The sequence below is a fragment of the Emydura macquarii genome, unplaced genomic scaffold (genome assembly GCF_026122565.2).
Source record: "Emydura macquarii macquarii isolate MOO-44397 ecotype Brisbane River unplaced genomic scaffold, CSIRO-AGI_Emac_v2 contig_2768, whole genome shotgun sequence".
NCBI lineage: Eukaryota > Metazoa > Chordata > Testudines > Chelidae > Emydura > Emydura macquarii.
In genome coordinates, this window is record NW_027132905.1 from 8,891,158 (window position 1) to 8,907,817 (window position 16,660).

Below are 16,660 nucleotides of genomic sequence, written 5' to 3' on the forward strand. Positions count from 1 at the left end.
TATGATGTCAATTACCAGGGACTATTCATAACTGCAGAAATTCTTGTAAAAGAAGTAATATTGGGATCAGGTATGGTCATCTCAGAGTACCCAAACATCTATACATTGAGATTGTTTAGTTGGCATTCAAATTTAGGTGAACAACTTGCACATGCAATCATTCAGATTAAAAAAAATTATATGCATATAATGAACACCAATTTTGATGTTTATTCAGTAGTGTGCTAACCTCATATCCTGTAATTTAACACCTATGCAGTTTATGTATAGTAATTAACCCCAAACAATACTTAGCATTTATATAGTTTTTTAATCTTTACAGAGCTTTACAAATACTATATATTAATCCATACAATACCCTGTAAGTAACCATTAGCTTACTCCTTCCAAATCCTTACTCATAGAAGTAGTTACTATCTGCTGGAGGCTTATTAATGTCATTGGGATACCTGCACAAGTACAGCTTTGTAGAGTTGGGTTCTATTTTCTCCATTCTACAGCTAGGGAAACTGGGACAGAGGAGTTCAAATACTCATTCAAAGCAACAGAAGGCATCAGTATTTGAGCTGGGATTATAACTATGGAGTCTCTGACTCTCAGGCCTGTGCTCCAATGAAGTAGTTCACTGATACAAGACAGTGAAATTTAGCCTTTTTTTATGCTGATATGTTCATTGTGGAATAAGCAACTTGTCCAGAAGATTAACAATGCATGAAATCACTATTAATAAAAAAGGGTAGCTTCCCAAGCACAGTCAAGCAATAAGAGACGGTGGTAACAAGCATAACTTTGATACATTTAGTAGAAAACAATCAGGGTAGAAATAAAGAAACATTAAACAGAATTATGTATATGAACAGAGAAAATGAGATCATGGAGATTGAATTCATCCTTGACCAGGGAATGAAAGAACTTCGTCTTTTATAGCAAAAACAGCAAGAGTCGTGTAGCACCTTAAAGACTAACAAATTTCTGCAGGCATAAGCTTTCGTGGGCTGCAACCCACTTTGTCAGATGCATGACTCATCTGATGAAGTGAGTTGCAGCCCACGAAAGCTTATGCCTGCAGAAATTTGTTAGTCTTTAAGGTGCTACACAACTCTCATTTTTGCTGTACACAGACTAACACAGCTACCCCTCTTGAACTTTTACTCTTTTATGAATGTTTGCCCTATCAACCCTATGCTTCAGTCATTCATTCATTACAGCAGATAGGAGGGGTTACATGCACACCCTATCTTCAGCAGCATTATATGTCTGACAAAAATATTCTCTTCAGAGTCAAAATTTCCATATTAAGCCTCAGAGCAATATTTTTTCTGCCACCTACGAAAAAAATTGGTTAGCCATTTCTGAGTTATAGGAATTCAAAGGGAGTGCAGAAAGAATAAAAATCTGTATGTCAAGATGCCTTTCTAGGCATAACTAATTATAATGAAGCTGTTCTTATAAGCTGACATGGTACCAAGGAATAATGAAAAATTCAGTGTTTTTAGACCTTCCATAGGACTCATATGTTACATTTCTGCAATACTCATTTATTTGCTCTATAATCCTGAAAGTTTGCTCAAAAATTGTGTGTGACCTACCATTATTTACTTTTCAATGATGGTTTGAAAAGCACCTATCTGAATCTGTTGAAATTCATCCCCAGCATCCTGATTGAACCTTTTAACATGTCTACATTTGTGCTGAGACAAGGTGGGTGAGGTAATACCTTTTATTGGACCAACTTCTATTGATGGAAGAGATACTTTCAAGGCACACAGAGCTGTTCTTCAGACAAGAAGAGCTCTGTGTAGCAGAAATTGGTCCAGTAACAATTACCTCACCCACTTTGTCTGTCTAAAATCCTGGGACCAATGTGGCTATAACCCCACTGCAAATTGCATTTGTGCTGTCAGACCCAAATCAGAATAGTTTACAGTCTAACCTTAAATGTATACAAATGGCTGGCCAACAAAAACAACAATAGGGCAAAAGAGCTGAATGTGGTGTAGAACACAAGATTCTTTTTCAGGCCACAGACATAGGTCTAATAATGGGCTCAGAAATGCAGAACTAAAATTCTAATGCAGATAATTTTAGTTGAGAAAGATTAGGCAGAAAACAGTCTTGTTTACTTGAGACACACGTAGCCAGATAGTTTTGCTTCCTAACCAAAAAATCACTGTGGAGAAGTACCAATAAAATTATCAATCCTCTCCAAATTGAAAAATTGGTATTGGCTTACTTCACCTTGAAGTTTCAATAGTAAATAGACAAGCTATATGGCAGAAGTAACACCAGTTTCAGAAGCAGCAGAAATCACTGAATATGGCCAATGGTAGAGGCTGGTTAGCTGGGATGACACTTCAGAAACCCGTTCCTTCCTCTCAATACTTCACATTTCTGTCGGATTGAAAATAGAACTACAGCTACCTCACATCCCCTAAAGAGACATATGAATTAATCTGCCTTGGCTACCTCCTCTTGGCTACCTTACATCTGCTCCATAAGAGGTATCACTTTCCCCTTACACACTGATCTTCATTTGGAAATAAACTCAAAATAACATGGAGATAAGAAAAACTTTTTTCCATACTTCAAATTTGTATAGTTATTGTGATTTATCTGGAGAGACTTCAAAACAACACGTAGACCAGAGGAATAAGCAAGTCAGTCAACATATCAATAGTTCTGCTGAATGACATCCAAAGGTTCTATAATGCTATTGAGCAGTAGCACTACTAAGCTGTAGGAACAGAACTCCCAGGCCATTAAGATCCTGTTTACATGTAAATGTCTTTAGTAAAAATCAGAGGATGAGAAATACAGAAAATATATACATAGTCAAAGTTCATGTAAGAAAACAAGAAAAAACCCAGATGTAGTCCCCCTAGTTAACTAACGATAGAACAAAACAGTACAGAAATTTTTGATACATATGAAGCAACTGCTTGAGACAGGGGCTGCTTGAGTGCAGCTTTCACTGCATAAAGTGAACTCTCCAGAGAGAGCAGTAAACTAAAGTCAGGACGAAAGCATGTGTAAAACTAAGTTTATGATAACTACTATGATGAAAGAGCTGCCAAATGCTCAGGGAAACATTATGAAACTAGCACAGTTTCTAAACATGACTGCTTACTTCTTGACTAATGACATTTGTAGGACAACAGGATTTTTGTGCTTAGTTGTTTTGCTCCAGTTTCCTCATTTGAAATCAGTCATGACCATAACAAATAACTTATGCACAATATGCACAGAAAGGATGAGGACTTCATCTGAGACAAGACAATGAGGTGGCACATCACCAAACTTGTGGGTGGAGGCTATTTTTGTTCAACATTCAGAATTTATTTAGAGATTTTAAAAAACAGAAGTAACACAGGGAGCAGTCTTTAGGTAAGTCCAGTCACAATGTATAAATAGTGGTGTTGAGAGCACACCAGTTGAGTTGTGCTCTCACACTACAGAGTCAACAAGAAAATGACATAATATAAGTAATCCTGGGGTGCAGTGAGAAGGGCGGGCATCTTCTAACTATATAAGCAAAGGATATCAATTACTGACATTTGCGTTCTATTCTCCACATTTGAAACTGAATAAACTACTAATTCAACCCCAAACCTGGGACCCTGTTCTTCCATTCATATATGAGTGGATTTAAAACCGCTTTTCAAGCATTTGAATAGGTAAGAATTAAATAAGGCCTAAACCTGTGTGGCATACCCAAAGATATTACAGGATTACATAACGGAAAACCTTTGTGTAACAACTGTATTGAGTTCTACAGTCATCACGGCACTCCAGAACCAAAAAAACCAAGCAGTTCATGGCAGAAGATAAAAGTGAAGAAATAGACGCAAAGATCTGTGAAGATGTCTCCCATTTTGCTATAGGTATCCATGGAACGACTAATCACTTCTGCAGGGATTCCAGACAGTAAAAGAGCAGCAGTTAATACTGTAGTTTTCATCTTCTTTTCACTCTAAACAGCAAAAAACAAAAATAGTGATTACTAAATTATTTCATCTGTCACAACCCAGTTCTGCTTTAAGCAACACACCTAACTATAAGCAAATACTTGAATATTTAATTTTAAACCAATACTCCAGCATGAATAGCTAAGCCTGCTACTTGGCTGTTTTGTTCTTTTATCTCACAGATCCCAGTAAGCAGTTTGGAAAGGGTGCTCTGCTGTCCTGAGGATGATTTCATGTGGGATCCCACAGGTATCCACTATGCATAGAGAGCTGTAAGGTGCATAGCAAGGAGACATGGATTTAATTTTTTTTAAGTATCTTGACAATACCCACTTTGTATCTTCATTTCATCCAATCCATAGTGCAATCAAACATCTTTCTGTGTCTGATTAAGACTGAGGCATGGAAGAGAGCAAGCTAGTTAAAGTTCAGTGGTATAAAATTGAGGTAATGGCCAGCTGGGGAAAGCAGCTGAGGCTATAACAAGGACTAATCAGATTGTTTAATTGATGGTGTGTCCCGACTAGTTATCACTCAGTGTGCAATCTCTGCTCTTATTAAATTAACAATTGCTTCTGGATAATCCTAACAGTTATGACCAAAATTGCTTTTTGCCATCTTTTTCTGGTCAGGAGACTATAGCCATCTCTCAGTGCAACTTTGCTATTGTAATCAATGCCTTTGTCATCTCAAAATTATAGATTATGATAGTGTGCTCTATTTAGGGCTACATCTTAAACGCATTTGGAAACAACTAGCATAGAATGCAGCAGCTTACTTGTTAAGCAGCTTCTTCTTCCATGAACACACATACTAGCTACCAGGCTGGTTTCTAGGTCAAATTCAAGATGTTGGTTTTGATCTTAAAACCACGAATGGCATGGTACCCGTCTGCTTTAGAGATGACCCCTCTATGCATGAAATACTACTTCAGACATCATCAGCAGAGGTGATCACTTGTGCTCCTTCAGTTTTCTAGATGGAACTGCTGCAGAGCTCTCTCGAGAAGGGCCCTAATAACTGTCAAATTCACTCCCTTCAGTGGTCTGGTATAGTTGGACTCTGTTGACCATTAGGAGGTCTTGAAAATTCCATCTCTTAGAACGGGCATTAGGAGACTGTAGTGTTAAGGTTTTTGTAGGAGCTGAGATGGGACTGTTTTGTGGCTGCTGTTTTTGTGATGGGTGAATTGGCTATTCATTGTGTTACAGGTTGTGGTTTAAATTATTTGTCAACGGCCCTATAATCTAGAATAGAGGTCTGTTTGGCATTTTACACTTCTTTCGTATGGCTGGTGTACAGCAGCAACTACAATTTCACCTGAAGTTAATTGAGCCAGATGGCTACATCAGGCATGGCAGAATTTACTGCAGTGATGCCTCCTTCATATTTATCAATTGGGCAGTAGATGGTGATATGTTTGATGGTCTATCATTGGGAGCCACACTCGCATGCTGGGGAGTTCTTGATTTTCCATTTGTGCAATAAATGTCTGCATCTACCATGGTTGGTTCAGATCAGTTCAGAGTTGGCCAAGATGTCCACGTGAGATCGAACCAAGGAACCTTCTGCATTGGATTCAGCACAAGGTGCTTATTTTTTAAGTCTTGTTTAGCCCAATCTGCTTTCCAAGTCTCCTGATCACAGCCCAATTGCATGAGGCTAAGCGAATATTCCCAGAAAGGCTTGAAGAACATAAAGCATTGGGGGAGGAGGCGTTGTCGAGGTCTTGGTGGATAGGAAGACATGTTCTCCTGGATTTGCTGAGCTTTGCAGCGTGTGCCAGCAATTCGGCGTATCGGCAGGGAGCGATGTTAGACAGAACAGGTAGCCATGGTGTTGGTGTCAACTTAAGAGTTTTACTCTGAAATTCATTTTTGGGACTGCAACATTAAGTTGTGTGAGATTTCAAAATGTTGTGATCTAGAACAGTTTAGTACTGCTACTTACTATGGTACAGTATAGGTAAATCAAGCCATTTATGAAAACTTAAAGACACAGTCTCATATTCAAGGTACCCCAATGTTTTCACAAAGCAACAAAATGGACACAGATAGCAGAAGGACCTGCATAAGCAAACATTAGTCATAACTTACTAAGCAAATAGCTCACACAACATTAATCATTACAATATATTTAAAATGAGGGAAAGGAGTTTGGCCATCTCCTCTCAAAATGTGCCAGGGAAGCTGCACTTTCCACCTACCTAGACCAGAGATGGACAGACAGGCCTGTGGTCTAAAGTATAATTATAACATATACACTGAAGGGTAAATATTGTCAGCAAGGATATTATTATTTCCAAATTCAAAAGGTCACATCTTAAAATACTACAGTTAAATAACTGAATTTAGAAACTGGAGCTAAAAAAATCTAATAGGTGATCTAGTTCAGGTGATCTAATCCAGGATGGATACCCCCAATACACTGTCTGATGTTTTCTGCAGATAAATTTAGAATGACTTCTTGAAAGTTCACTTTTTTCAATTACATACTTACCTAAGAAATCCCAACCACTCATTTATTCCTACTTTCTATAGTTAATCTACTGTTCCTTTGAAAAGGAACATTAGAATTTTAAACTATGGATCAAGTATTAGTTAACCCTCCTTTACAATGTAGATTGACAAAGACATCAAGCTAAACAGTCACTTCATTGTAATTAACCAGTGTAGATATATAAAGAAAGAGATAGAGTTTCCTATTGATGAGCAGAAATATAGGCATGTAAATAAATCCTCACATTTCAAGGTCTTCCACCTGTACTTCTGCCCCACATTTAAATAGTTATTAGTAAGTGAAATTCAGTGACCTTGAAAATGAAGGTTTAAGGTTTAGTTCACATTGGGGGGAAAAATTCTGTTTGCTCAAACATCTCATGCACACCATCTGTGGATGAAACCTCACAACAGTGACCACAGATAAGTACTGCATAGATGTAAGGTAAATGCTTCACAAATCAAAAGAAGAATTACCTTCCTCTCCTGACCAGATGCTTCCAATTATGCTATAACTAAATGTTCACTAGGCATAAGAACAAGACCACAGAACTCATTTTCATTTGAAACTTTAACAGGATTTGAATGAAGGTCCTGACAATTTAAACGTGAGGACATTAACCCACAATAATAGCTGACTTTCATTTCACTGCCTTAAAACAAAAGGGGGTCGTATTGATACATCAATTAGTTACTTAAACTTGTTTGTAAAGTACATTCTAAACCATTCTTGCAAAAATTAACATTAAAAAGATTTTAAATTAATCTTTTTGGAGTGCTGATCTTACCTTTGGAAAATATTTAGACAATCCCATATATGCAAGTTGTAGAGTAAGAAATGGAGCAAATATTGACTGTGAAGATAAAAGAGAAAAACATGAAAATTAATTAGACAAAAAAAGATAATTGAGGAATCATGTTAACTTATGCTTCCAAGGAAAATGCCATTTATTTATAATAAAATTTTAGTCATTGCATTGAAAAACCATTTATGGAAAATGATAACCATGTTTATGAGCACTGGTGGCCTAAATAAGTAGTGGTTAAATTTAAGGAGGAATATTTGCATTATTCTCTTAGGCCCTGACCCTGAAAGGAAATAAGACATAGGAGGCCTTACAGATTTATCAATGATTGTTGCCACATATACATCAATGCTGTCTAAAGTCAACCCAATGATTCAGAAGGTGGTACTTTGTCCTAGCTACATATTTCTAGATGAGATTTCAGCTGGAGACACAGGCATATGCTTGGAGCATTCTGGTGCTAATGTTCTCAATTGCTAGGGGTCGATGTAATAGTTTGCCCTGCTGTCAACTGCTAGCTAGTGGCTGCATTACTCAAACAGTGCAGGTTCTGAGATGACATCCTGCCTCAAGAAGGTAATGACTACTCAGGGCTTATATAAGATTGGTCCAAGAGACGGGTAAACTCCCTACTCATCTAGACACCATCTACAGCCTAGAGCCCTAAATATACGAATTTCATGTTACCTCTAGAAGACATCGAATGTGGGATTTGCAGCAACAAGGCAAAATAATTTTCTTAACTCACCAAGTACTTGCACACAAAAGCCCTGACTCCAATGGCAAGAAGTGCACATCCCACCAATCTAAAAATGCGAAAAGAATCAAATTCCTCCACTGCATTCCCATTCTCTTGACTAGGCTTCTCATTCATCAGCTGGTTTCTTAGCTTCATAGCTTCATCAAATCTTGATAAGTATTGATCTAATCCATGTCGAGGTGCTCGCTGTGCAGCATCTGATGCCAGATCCCCTCTGCTGCGATGCCAGAGCTCACTGGTACCATCATTACCAAGCTCTGGAGTTTTACTGAACAAGTCCTTTTTATCTCCCTTGAGCTCTAGAATGCCACTTGTGTGGTCAGATGTTCCTGCCAAATTACAGACAGAATCACCAAGCACAACTCGCTTTGAAACTGAAGGAATAGGGAGGGAATTTGGTTTATCTTGCTCATGTTGAAGTTTTGACTCTGTGTGACTTTCATTATCTGAAGAGGAGAAACAAAACATGGAGCATGTTATTCCCACTGAATATTTAGATCACCCTCTCAGCCTGCTGGATTTTGGGCATCAGCTTGATGTAATAAAACACTTTTGTGAAACTGCAGCTTTATAATTGATAACAAACATGTTCAAGCTTTTCTTCACAGCATTTTATAAACAGTAATTAACTAGTCTTCCTAAAACCCTTGAGTAGTAAATGAGTGACTATCAGCAGTCTCATTTTACAGATAGAGAAACTGAGGCAGCAGTGACCTGCTCTAAGCAACAGAAGACCTCTGTGTTAGAGCTAAGATTAGAAGTTAGGAGTTTCTGACTCCTGTTCCTATGCTCAGACCATTACACCATGTCTCCTGGTGGAGAACAGTAAAGAGCACAGCATAAAGTCAACTTCAGCATCAAGGCAAAAATTTGTTGACAGTGACTTCAGAAGTTCTCTTCTTTTATTATTTTTACATATACATTTGCAATGGGTTCTAAGAAGGTCATGACTCCCCTCCACCACCACACGGACTTCTATAGCACACAGGTGTGTATGACACTTTCCAAAACATAAAATATACATTAAAACCCAGCAATAAACAGTTTACAATTAAAACTATAGCAGATGTTGGGCTACATTCTTAAGTTGTCTGTACAAGTGTTGGCACAGGCAGAGTCACATTCACTCAGCAACAAAAAAACAAGTAAAAGCACTGGGTTTGAAGAAAGATTTGAAGAATGACATCTGGAACACAGGAAGCCAGGGGATATTTCAAGCAAAGAGAGCAGTGTAAAAAAGGCATAGAATTCAGAGTAAGTGAAGCAGACAGAAGGAGCAGTAACAAGGGATAAATGGATAAACCATACATAGCAGAAAAAGTCTGGAAGGAAACAAGCCAAAATGTAGTCAATAGCAGAGCTGCACAGTGCTAAATAAGAATAATAACCTTTCATTTGGTGGAGAAAGAGAAAATGCAATAAAAGGATTCAAGAAAGATATTCCAGGCACAGGTATTAAAACAAGAAAAACAGCCCTTTAAGAGAAGTATTTTTCATAATGAAAACAAACTAACTCACTGTTTATGGCCACCCTTGCAAATTAAAATCTGAAAACTCACTCTTTACTAAACTTTTACTCTTTTCACAAAAATTTCTGGAAAAATAGATGACATGCAATCAATTGCAAATTTGCAATGGAATTTTGGAGTTCACTAATGATTGATGAATTAATATAGGAAATAGCTTAGATCAAATTAAAAATGTTTAAATATTTCCAGATATTGTTTTAGTTAAACTCAAAGATGAAATAAAGCAATCATAACACAGAAAAGTTGGAAAGAAATGTAGTATCTTCCATACAACCATGTGACAGTCATCAACATGAGAAACAACTTGTGGAGAAATTAAATACTGGAGAAAAATGGTTATGAGAGTTGGAAATTGGGAGAGAGGACTCCAGGGTTCTGATCTGAATACATCAGCTTCTACATTCTTGTGAGGTGGGCATTTTATAGATGCATAAACTGAGAACCAGAGAAGCTAATAATTTTTTTAAAGAACAATGAAATGATAGGTCCTAGAAAAGTGCCAAATATCATCTACTCAGTTTTTCTGAGTAAATAATTTCTGCCATGAGAAAATACGGAACTTGTTTTTTCAAAGACAATTTCTATGCATGAGCAAAACCACCCTAACATTTTATCATATCACCCTCACTGTGTCAGAGGGGGATCATTATAGTGAAAGAAACTGTGATAAGGGCTCTTCAAAGCTTCTGCTAAAGTCATGGGGTGGCAAGATAACAGGTGGAAAGGTCTCAAACAATGACAGTTAATACCGCCTTTAATGCCATCTACAAAACTGTCAAGCAGGGCTTCTCCTTAGAAGAGACTATACAGCTAAAGGCAAAGGGAATAAAGATTATTGTTAAAATGAAAGCCTTATTTACAACTTTACATTTCAGACGTCGTAACTGTTTTTGTTTTTCTGTGTCTTTAATAAAATGTTAAAAAGATTATAATGGGAATAGACCAGCGATAATTTCAGATAAAACCTCAAACCATACTTAACCTGTTTAATATTGTAACACTGAAAAAGAGTTTTATTAGCATTCCCTTTTTGGGCCCAAGAAACCCTCTAATCAACACAATAGGACCCAATCCTGCTAACCCCTGTACATGCAGAAAATTCCAATAAAGTCTATGGCAATTCTGTGCATACGGGGCTTGCAGGATCAGACCCTTAAATTGTAAATGATTTTTGGGGGAGAGGGGCAGGAGGAAGACACACCTTATTTTATGTCTATATAGAGATATATAGATCTATGGTGCTTTATAGATAACAACAACACTAACACACCAAAGGGTCCTGAAATGAAGTTTAGTGTGATTCCAAATATAAGAAACATGGAAGAAAAGATACCGGCCACAAGCAGTGTGCAGAAGTCACCTAAACTATTTTACAGAGGACAGAAAATGCTGAGGTCAGTGAAACGATCTCCAGATCCCGTCACGGATATATTGAGGGAAATCACACACACATTTGTATGCTGAGGTGTGTTTCTCCAGAGCCATCTCTGCATATTAATGGGTGAGAGTTAGTTGGTACCACCTAGAAGCATGGGGAAAAGAGGACGTAACTGTCACCACTGACAGCACAGTCATGCCCCAACCCTCAGTCCCACCCATCTTGGGGGGGGAAGAGTCTGTTCCCTGCCGCAGGAGAGGAGGAAGATGCCATCACTAAACACACCCGGAGCCCCTGGCCTTCCCGGGGAAGAGATAAGATGGTGCGCCCTAGTTCATGCCATACACCCCCAAAAGCTGAGGGGTCATCCACAGCCTCCAACCTAGGCTGGCCTCATCTCCCCCTGCCTCCTTTTAATGGCACGGGTCTCCCCGGCAGCCTCCGGCCCCGCCTTGCACCCAGCAGTGGCCGGGGTCTCCCCGGCAACCTCTCCTTCTCGCCTGCCTCAGTGTCTTCGTGGAGGGCCACAGCGCCTCACCATTGGCCAACCGCCGCGCTAGGGCTGAACGACCCCCCCCCACCACCACCACCACCACCACCACCCGACCCTTGCCTCTCACCCTTCGCCCCGCCCGGCCGGTGGAAGCCCATGATCCGGTTGATCCGCTCCTCCGAGTTCAGCAGCAGCTTCCTCCGCCGGAGTTCGGCCCGGCGCTGTGACACGGAGAGTCCCGCGGGGCTCCCCATGTTGGCCGACCCAGCCCCGCCGCCGTCGGCTCCGGCCAGCGCCTCCTGCTCCATCCCCCCCGCCACAGAAACAACAGCGACCCCGCCCCCCACAAAACAATGAGGACAGCCGGGCCGCTCTGCTCGCTTCCCTCACACCTAGTGCGCAGGCGTTACCACCATCGCCCTGGACGACCCGCCTCCAACTGCTGAAGCCAGCGCCGCCATCTTGGAGGAGGGCAGAAGCCAAAGGAACTGGGAGTGAGGTCCGGCCGGTAAGCTTCGCCAACCCCGCGCCTTTCCGGACATGTTGCCCACAGTGAAGATGGCGGTTTCGGCCTCGGGATGACCACGCAAGGAAGGTGCGTAAGGCAGAGGAGGTGTGGCAGGGCAGGGAGCGGTGACGCTGCGCGGGTGCACCAAGCGGGGTGTGTCTGCCTGCCTGCCTGCAGTGGAGGAAACGGCTCCCCAGGGGAAGGGTTCGGTTCGGGGCGCCCCGCTGGCTGCCCGAGGAGCGGGCACAGCAGCGGAGGGAGTAGCCACCGCGGACGCCCCCCGCCCGCCGGAGGGGGGAGGGGCCAGGCGCCTTCATTTCACCCTGGCCGCCGCCGACCCAGCCAGCGCGGGGAAAGGCCAGTAAGGCCATCTCCGCCGGCACAACGAGCCCGGCCGCGCATCCCGCCAGCGCGAGGGGGGCGGTCAGAGCTGGCCGGCGTTAGCACCTGTCCAGGGGCCCTCAGGGTCGTGCCGCGGCTGAGGTGTCTGCTCCGGCGGGGGAGGGGCGCTGCCGGCTGGGCGGCTCCTGGGGGTCATCGTCATGGCCTGGTGTGTCAGCCATGCCCCGAGGGCAGCTAGCGGTGCCCGGTCCCGCTCTCCCGCCATCGGACAGACAGACAGACGGCCGCTAGCTCTCAGCTGAACACTAACAGCTCCGTACGAAAGGGACGGCAGCTCCCCCCGGCGCTGCGAGGCTAAGTACAGAATTGACTTGGGCGGGGAGATCCTCAGACAAGGGCTCATGGTTACAAAAGCCAACAGCTGGAGCCCAATCCGCGATCCACAAACATGGCCCGCGGATATCCGCATCCATAGCGGATTGCAACAGTCAATCCTTCCCGCCTCTGCCCCCCTGTGCACGCCTCCCACCTTAGCGTAAGGGATCGTTACCGCACGGGGACAGGAAAACGACTGGAGAAAACAACCAAGTATCTGTGGCTAGTAGCTTTCTTGGAGTAATACGCCTCAGACCGTATTCTCGGCATCCAAGCATGAAGGGCTAGTTGTAGCCCAGGGCGCGGGGTGTAGGAGATGATGTGTTAAGTGGTAAAATGCCAATTTAGGTAATTCCACCTGGTTTAATTTTCTCCTCTAGTTTCAACTGTTTTTGTTTTGACTTCCACATCTAAACTCTTGCTCAGAGCTATTGTTGAACAATTGCTGTTTCATCCAGCTGCAAGAAGCTGTTTAGATCCTTTGGCAGTAAAAGGCGCTATATGTAAAGTGCAAGATACTATTTTACAGTACTCTGAACAATTTTATTGTAAAAGAATATTTATCCAGGATAATTGCTATGGAACCCATCCCGTCTGCTGTATATTAAAAGCAACAGCTCAATTGGGAAACCAAAAAGACACTTAAAACAAATAAGGAAAATAAAACATGCACCACTGGTTGTACTTGACATAATATTTCAATTAAACTTACATAGCTGAGACTTCCCTAATGGACTACAGTTCTCCTATAGGGTTCATTTCTAACTTCACTCATCTGAAGTGTTTGCACCTCACTGAAACCTGGCTATGGGACTCTTACATCTGAGTTTAGAATGCACATTCAGAGAGGAAAATCTATTTTAGCAATGCAATGTAAAGATGGAATACAAAGAAAAATGGTTTTTGGCATGCTTGTGCATAGCTATCCAGAACACAGCATGGCACTGTCCTTGTGCAATCTTAGGGAAGGTTATCTTGACAAATATCTTACATATTTCTGGCCAGGGGGAAAAAAAAAAATCTTAAAATCAAGAGCTAGAATTAAATTAAAATCATACAAAATCCTAAACCTGCAGAATTTAGTGTTCTGAAAAGCATTGCTCTTGGATGTTTGTCTATACAATTAGCACCGCACTGTCTTCTCTTCACAAACCAATGACGCTTTTAAGACTTGGCAAAGCTTTGCCATTCCCTATACAAGATATAAAACTCAGCTGTTTTCTTCCATGAGCTAAACACATTCATAAATTACTGTGCTGCCATGCAATTTTAATGATGACATAGAAAGCAAAGGCTATTATATACTGACCTAGATTCATTAGACTGCAGTGGTAGTTTCTACAGGTTACAACTCCCGAGCTATAGAAGAAACTAAACATTTCTGGAACTCTGTACTAATATTTGAATTTTAAAGTATTAGGTCAAGTCTGATCAAACACTTTTCTCAGAAATCCAATCACTGCTCTATGTGCCAGAGAAATTTAGGCCACTGAAGTGCTGTTCTTATTTTTGGGTCAAGTTTTCAATGGATAATAGCTAAGGCTATTGATCATTTTAATCTTTTAAATTACTTGCCCATTGTAACTTTATATTCAGAAATAGTTTATTTTTTCTGAATAGCCCCTGTAGGAAAAAAAATAAGGTGCTGTTCATTGGAGAGGTAACAAAATGAACTTTTAAAATACATAGTAAAATCTAGTCTGGGAAACTATTAGGTGCAAAGCATATTGCAAGAGAGTAAGTTGTGTACAGCTACAGTACTGCTGGTGTTAATACAAACATTCACAAAAGGCTGAATACTTAGAAAACAGCCCTTAGAGAAGAAAATATTGATGAGTTAATAGATATTATTCTCACAGTAGGAACCTAATAGTTTCCCAGACTAGATTTTAGCTCTTCTCAAAATGCCATGGGATCTTTAGTTCCACCATATATCTTCAGTATCTTCTTTGAAGCATTGTATCATTGCTATAGCAATTTCCCTTGTATGTAAAAACCAGTGGGAACATTAAATATGACCAAGTCCCAGGAAAGGGTTTAAAATCCAACCTACTTTTACCCCAACGCAAGAGTACTAACTAGACCATAACTAACTAACACATGCAAATGGAGATAGCTGCATGATTTTTCAGGCCTAACTCACTAGAGATGGGCCTGAATTGCAAATCTCACTCCCACTCCACAGAACTTTGAGAAAATTCAGATCCATACTTCACAGTGCAGTCCCATCTCTAGTAAATACCAAGTTGAAATACTGTTTTAAACTCGTTCATGTTCAAGATGAGGATCTTTCTCTCAATCCATTTCCTCAGATCCATGTGCTGCTAAAGGTGTCATGGAGCAGATAGGAAGTAAAATACATGTCCTGACCACATTCAGGAACATAGGAATTTCCATATCAGCTCAAACATCTATTTAGTCTAGTATCTTCTCTCAGACTATGACCAGTATCAGGTGTTTCAGAGGAAGATTAGTAGATTATGAAATAAACCTACCTATATGGAATATTTCTTCCTACTGCTTTGTCAGTTGTAATTATTTCCTTTCATTACTTTTCAATCTGTTGATTTTCATGTTGAGCATTTTTTTCTTGTACTATGAGACAGGAGGATCAGTCATGTCCTATTTACATTCTCTACCACCCACTCTCTACTGCGTGTGCTTTATTTGAATTATATTTTTCCTCAAACAGTTGAGCACAGCATTCCAGGTGAGAATACCATTGATTTATATAATGGCTTATTTTCAATATTATTTTCTACCCTATTCTATATATACCCTAAATAGTGCAAATGTGTGCTCAATCTGCAGTGAATTGAGTAGTCCACAAAGACTCCCAACTATTTTTTCTGAGTGGTTATAAGTAATTAAGAATTTAGCTATGTCTGAGTAGTTCAATTTATCCCTTCCTAAGCATTGCATTTGTCAATACTTCATTTTCTCTGTCACCACGTCTCTTCACATTGGAGGAGCGAGTCATTAGGTCCCAAGAACATCTGGCTGTCACTGTAGATTTTTTTCTTAGAGTAAGGCATCAAATGCCTGAGTGCAAAAGCCAGTAAATCTGAACTTTCCTTTTTAAAAATGTATTATATCATGCTGTAACAAAGTGGAATTTTGCCAACGGTCGTAGTCACAAAACAGAAATGCTTTAATTTTTTCTCCTGAAATACGAAGTCCCCCAATCTTCATACCATTTTCAAATTGGCAATTTTAGCAAGTTACCATTTTTTCCTTTCGGAAGGTAATTACTGTTACCGAAGTTACAAATGCAACCAATGGAAAAAATGTCACCCAGTGATTGGTCAAATATGGTATCCTACTTCTGTTTATTAAAGGACTGATGGACTTTTGTGAGCTCTTTCAATTAGTTTTATTGAGTAGCCAAATCTGATAAATTAGCACAGATAAAATAAGCATTTGCATGTGTTACAAATGACTTTTTACAGGAATAAAACAGTGAAAATTACAAACTGTAAAAAGGAAGACAAGTAAATCCTGTCTCAGATTCAGAAGGGGCAAGATTTATAACTTCACACTGAAGATGTGTCCAAGTTTCAGAAAACAAGGATTTAATATTACAATATTATACACTACTTTACAAAATTAAATTTACTTTATAAGGATTACATCCATAATAGTGAACAAAAGCTTAAAATCACATTTGATGGTCCCTTGTATAACAGCCATTCTGCATCTTTGATTATAAATTGTTAAGAAATTAACTCTGAATAAAAGAAATGTAAATCTTATTCTAGTTATTGCAAAATAGTCTGTTTAGACAGACTCAAAATATATTAAATTATAAAAGAATGTATACAAATTAAAATGGATAGTACTGTACTGATGTTGACTGAATTAACATTGTGTTAAACGAATAGTTTAACCTCAGAAACAAGAAAAATAGAGTACATTTAGTGGTAGGGTTGTCACACTAAGATACAACAATCAAGGCCACCCTTGCCTGTTTAAGATCTTAAAATAAACAAGTTATCCTTGACATTTG

General features: G+C 40.0%; 1 protein-coding gene across 1 annotated transcript; it reads right to left on the reverse strand.

Moving 5' to 3' along the window:
- Positions 1 to 3,312: 3,312 nt before the first annotated feature.
- On the reverse strand, positions 3,313 to 12,025 carry CAMLG (calcium modulating ligand). The gene is made up of 4 exons (XM_067567047.1): positions 11,557 to 12,025; positions 8,018 to 8,475; positions 7,252 to 7,317; positions 3,313 to 3,970 (listed from the first exon to the last, which is right to left on the reverse strand). Exons 1-4 carry the CDS (start codon positions 11,735 to 11,737, stop codon positions 3,779 to 3,781), a joined length of 897 nt encoding a protein of 298 aa, XP_067423148.1. The 5' UTR covers positions 11,738 to 12,025; the 3' UTR covers positions 3,313 to 3,778.
- Positions 12,026 to 16,660: the final 4,635 nt, after the last annotated feature.

Bases quoted from the DNA above. Each gene is read 5' to 3' on its own strand.
- CAMLG (XM_067567047.1), bottom strand. From the start codon at position 11,737: ATGGAGCAGGAGGCGCTGGCCGGAGCCGACGGCGGCGGGGCTGGGTCG. The intron at 7,318-8,017 runs GTGAGTTAAGAA...TTATCTTCACAG, and splicing joins CTTTTGTGTGCAAGTACTTG to TCAATATTTGCTCCATTTCT. The intron at 3,971-7,251 runs GTAAGATCAGCA...TTTGCTGTTTAG, and splicing joins TGTCTAAATATTTTCCAAAG to AGTGAAAAGAAGATGAAAAC.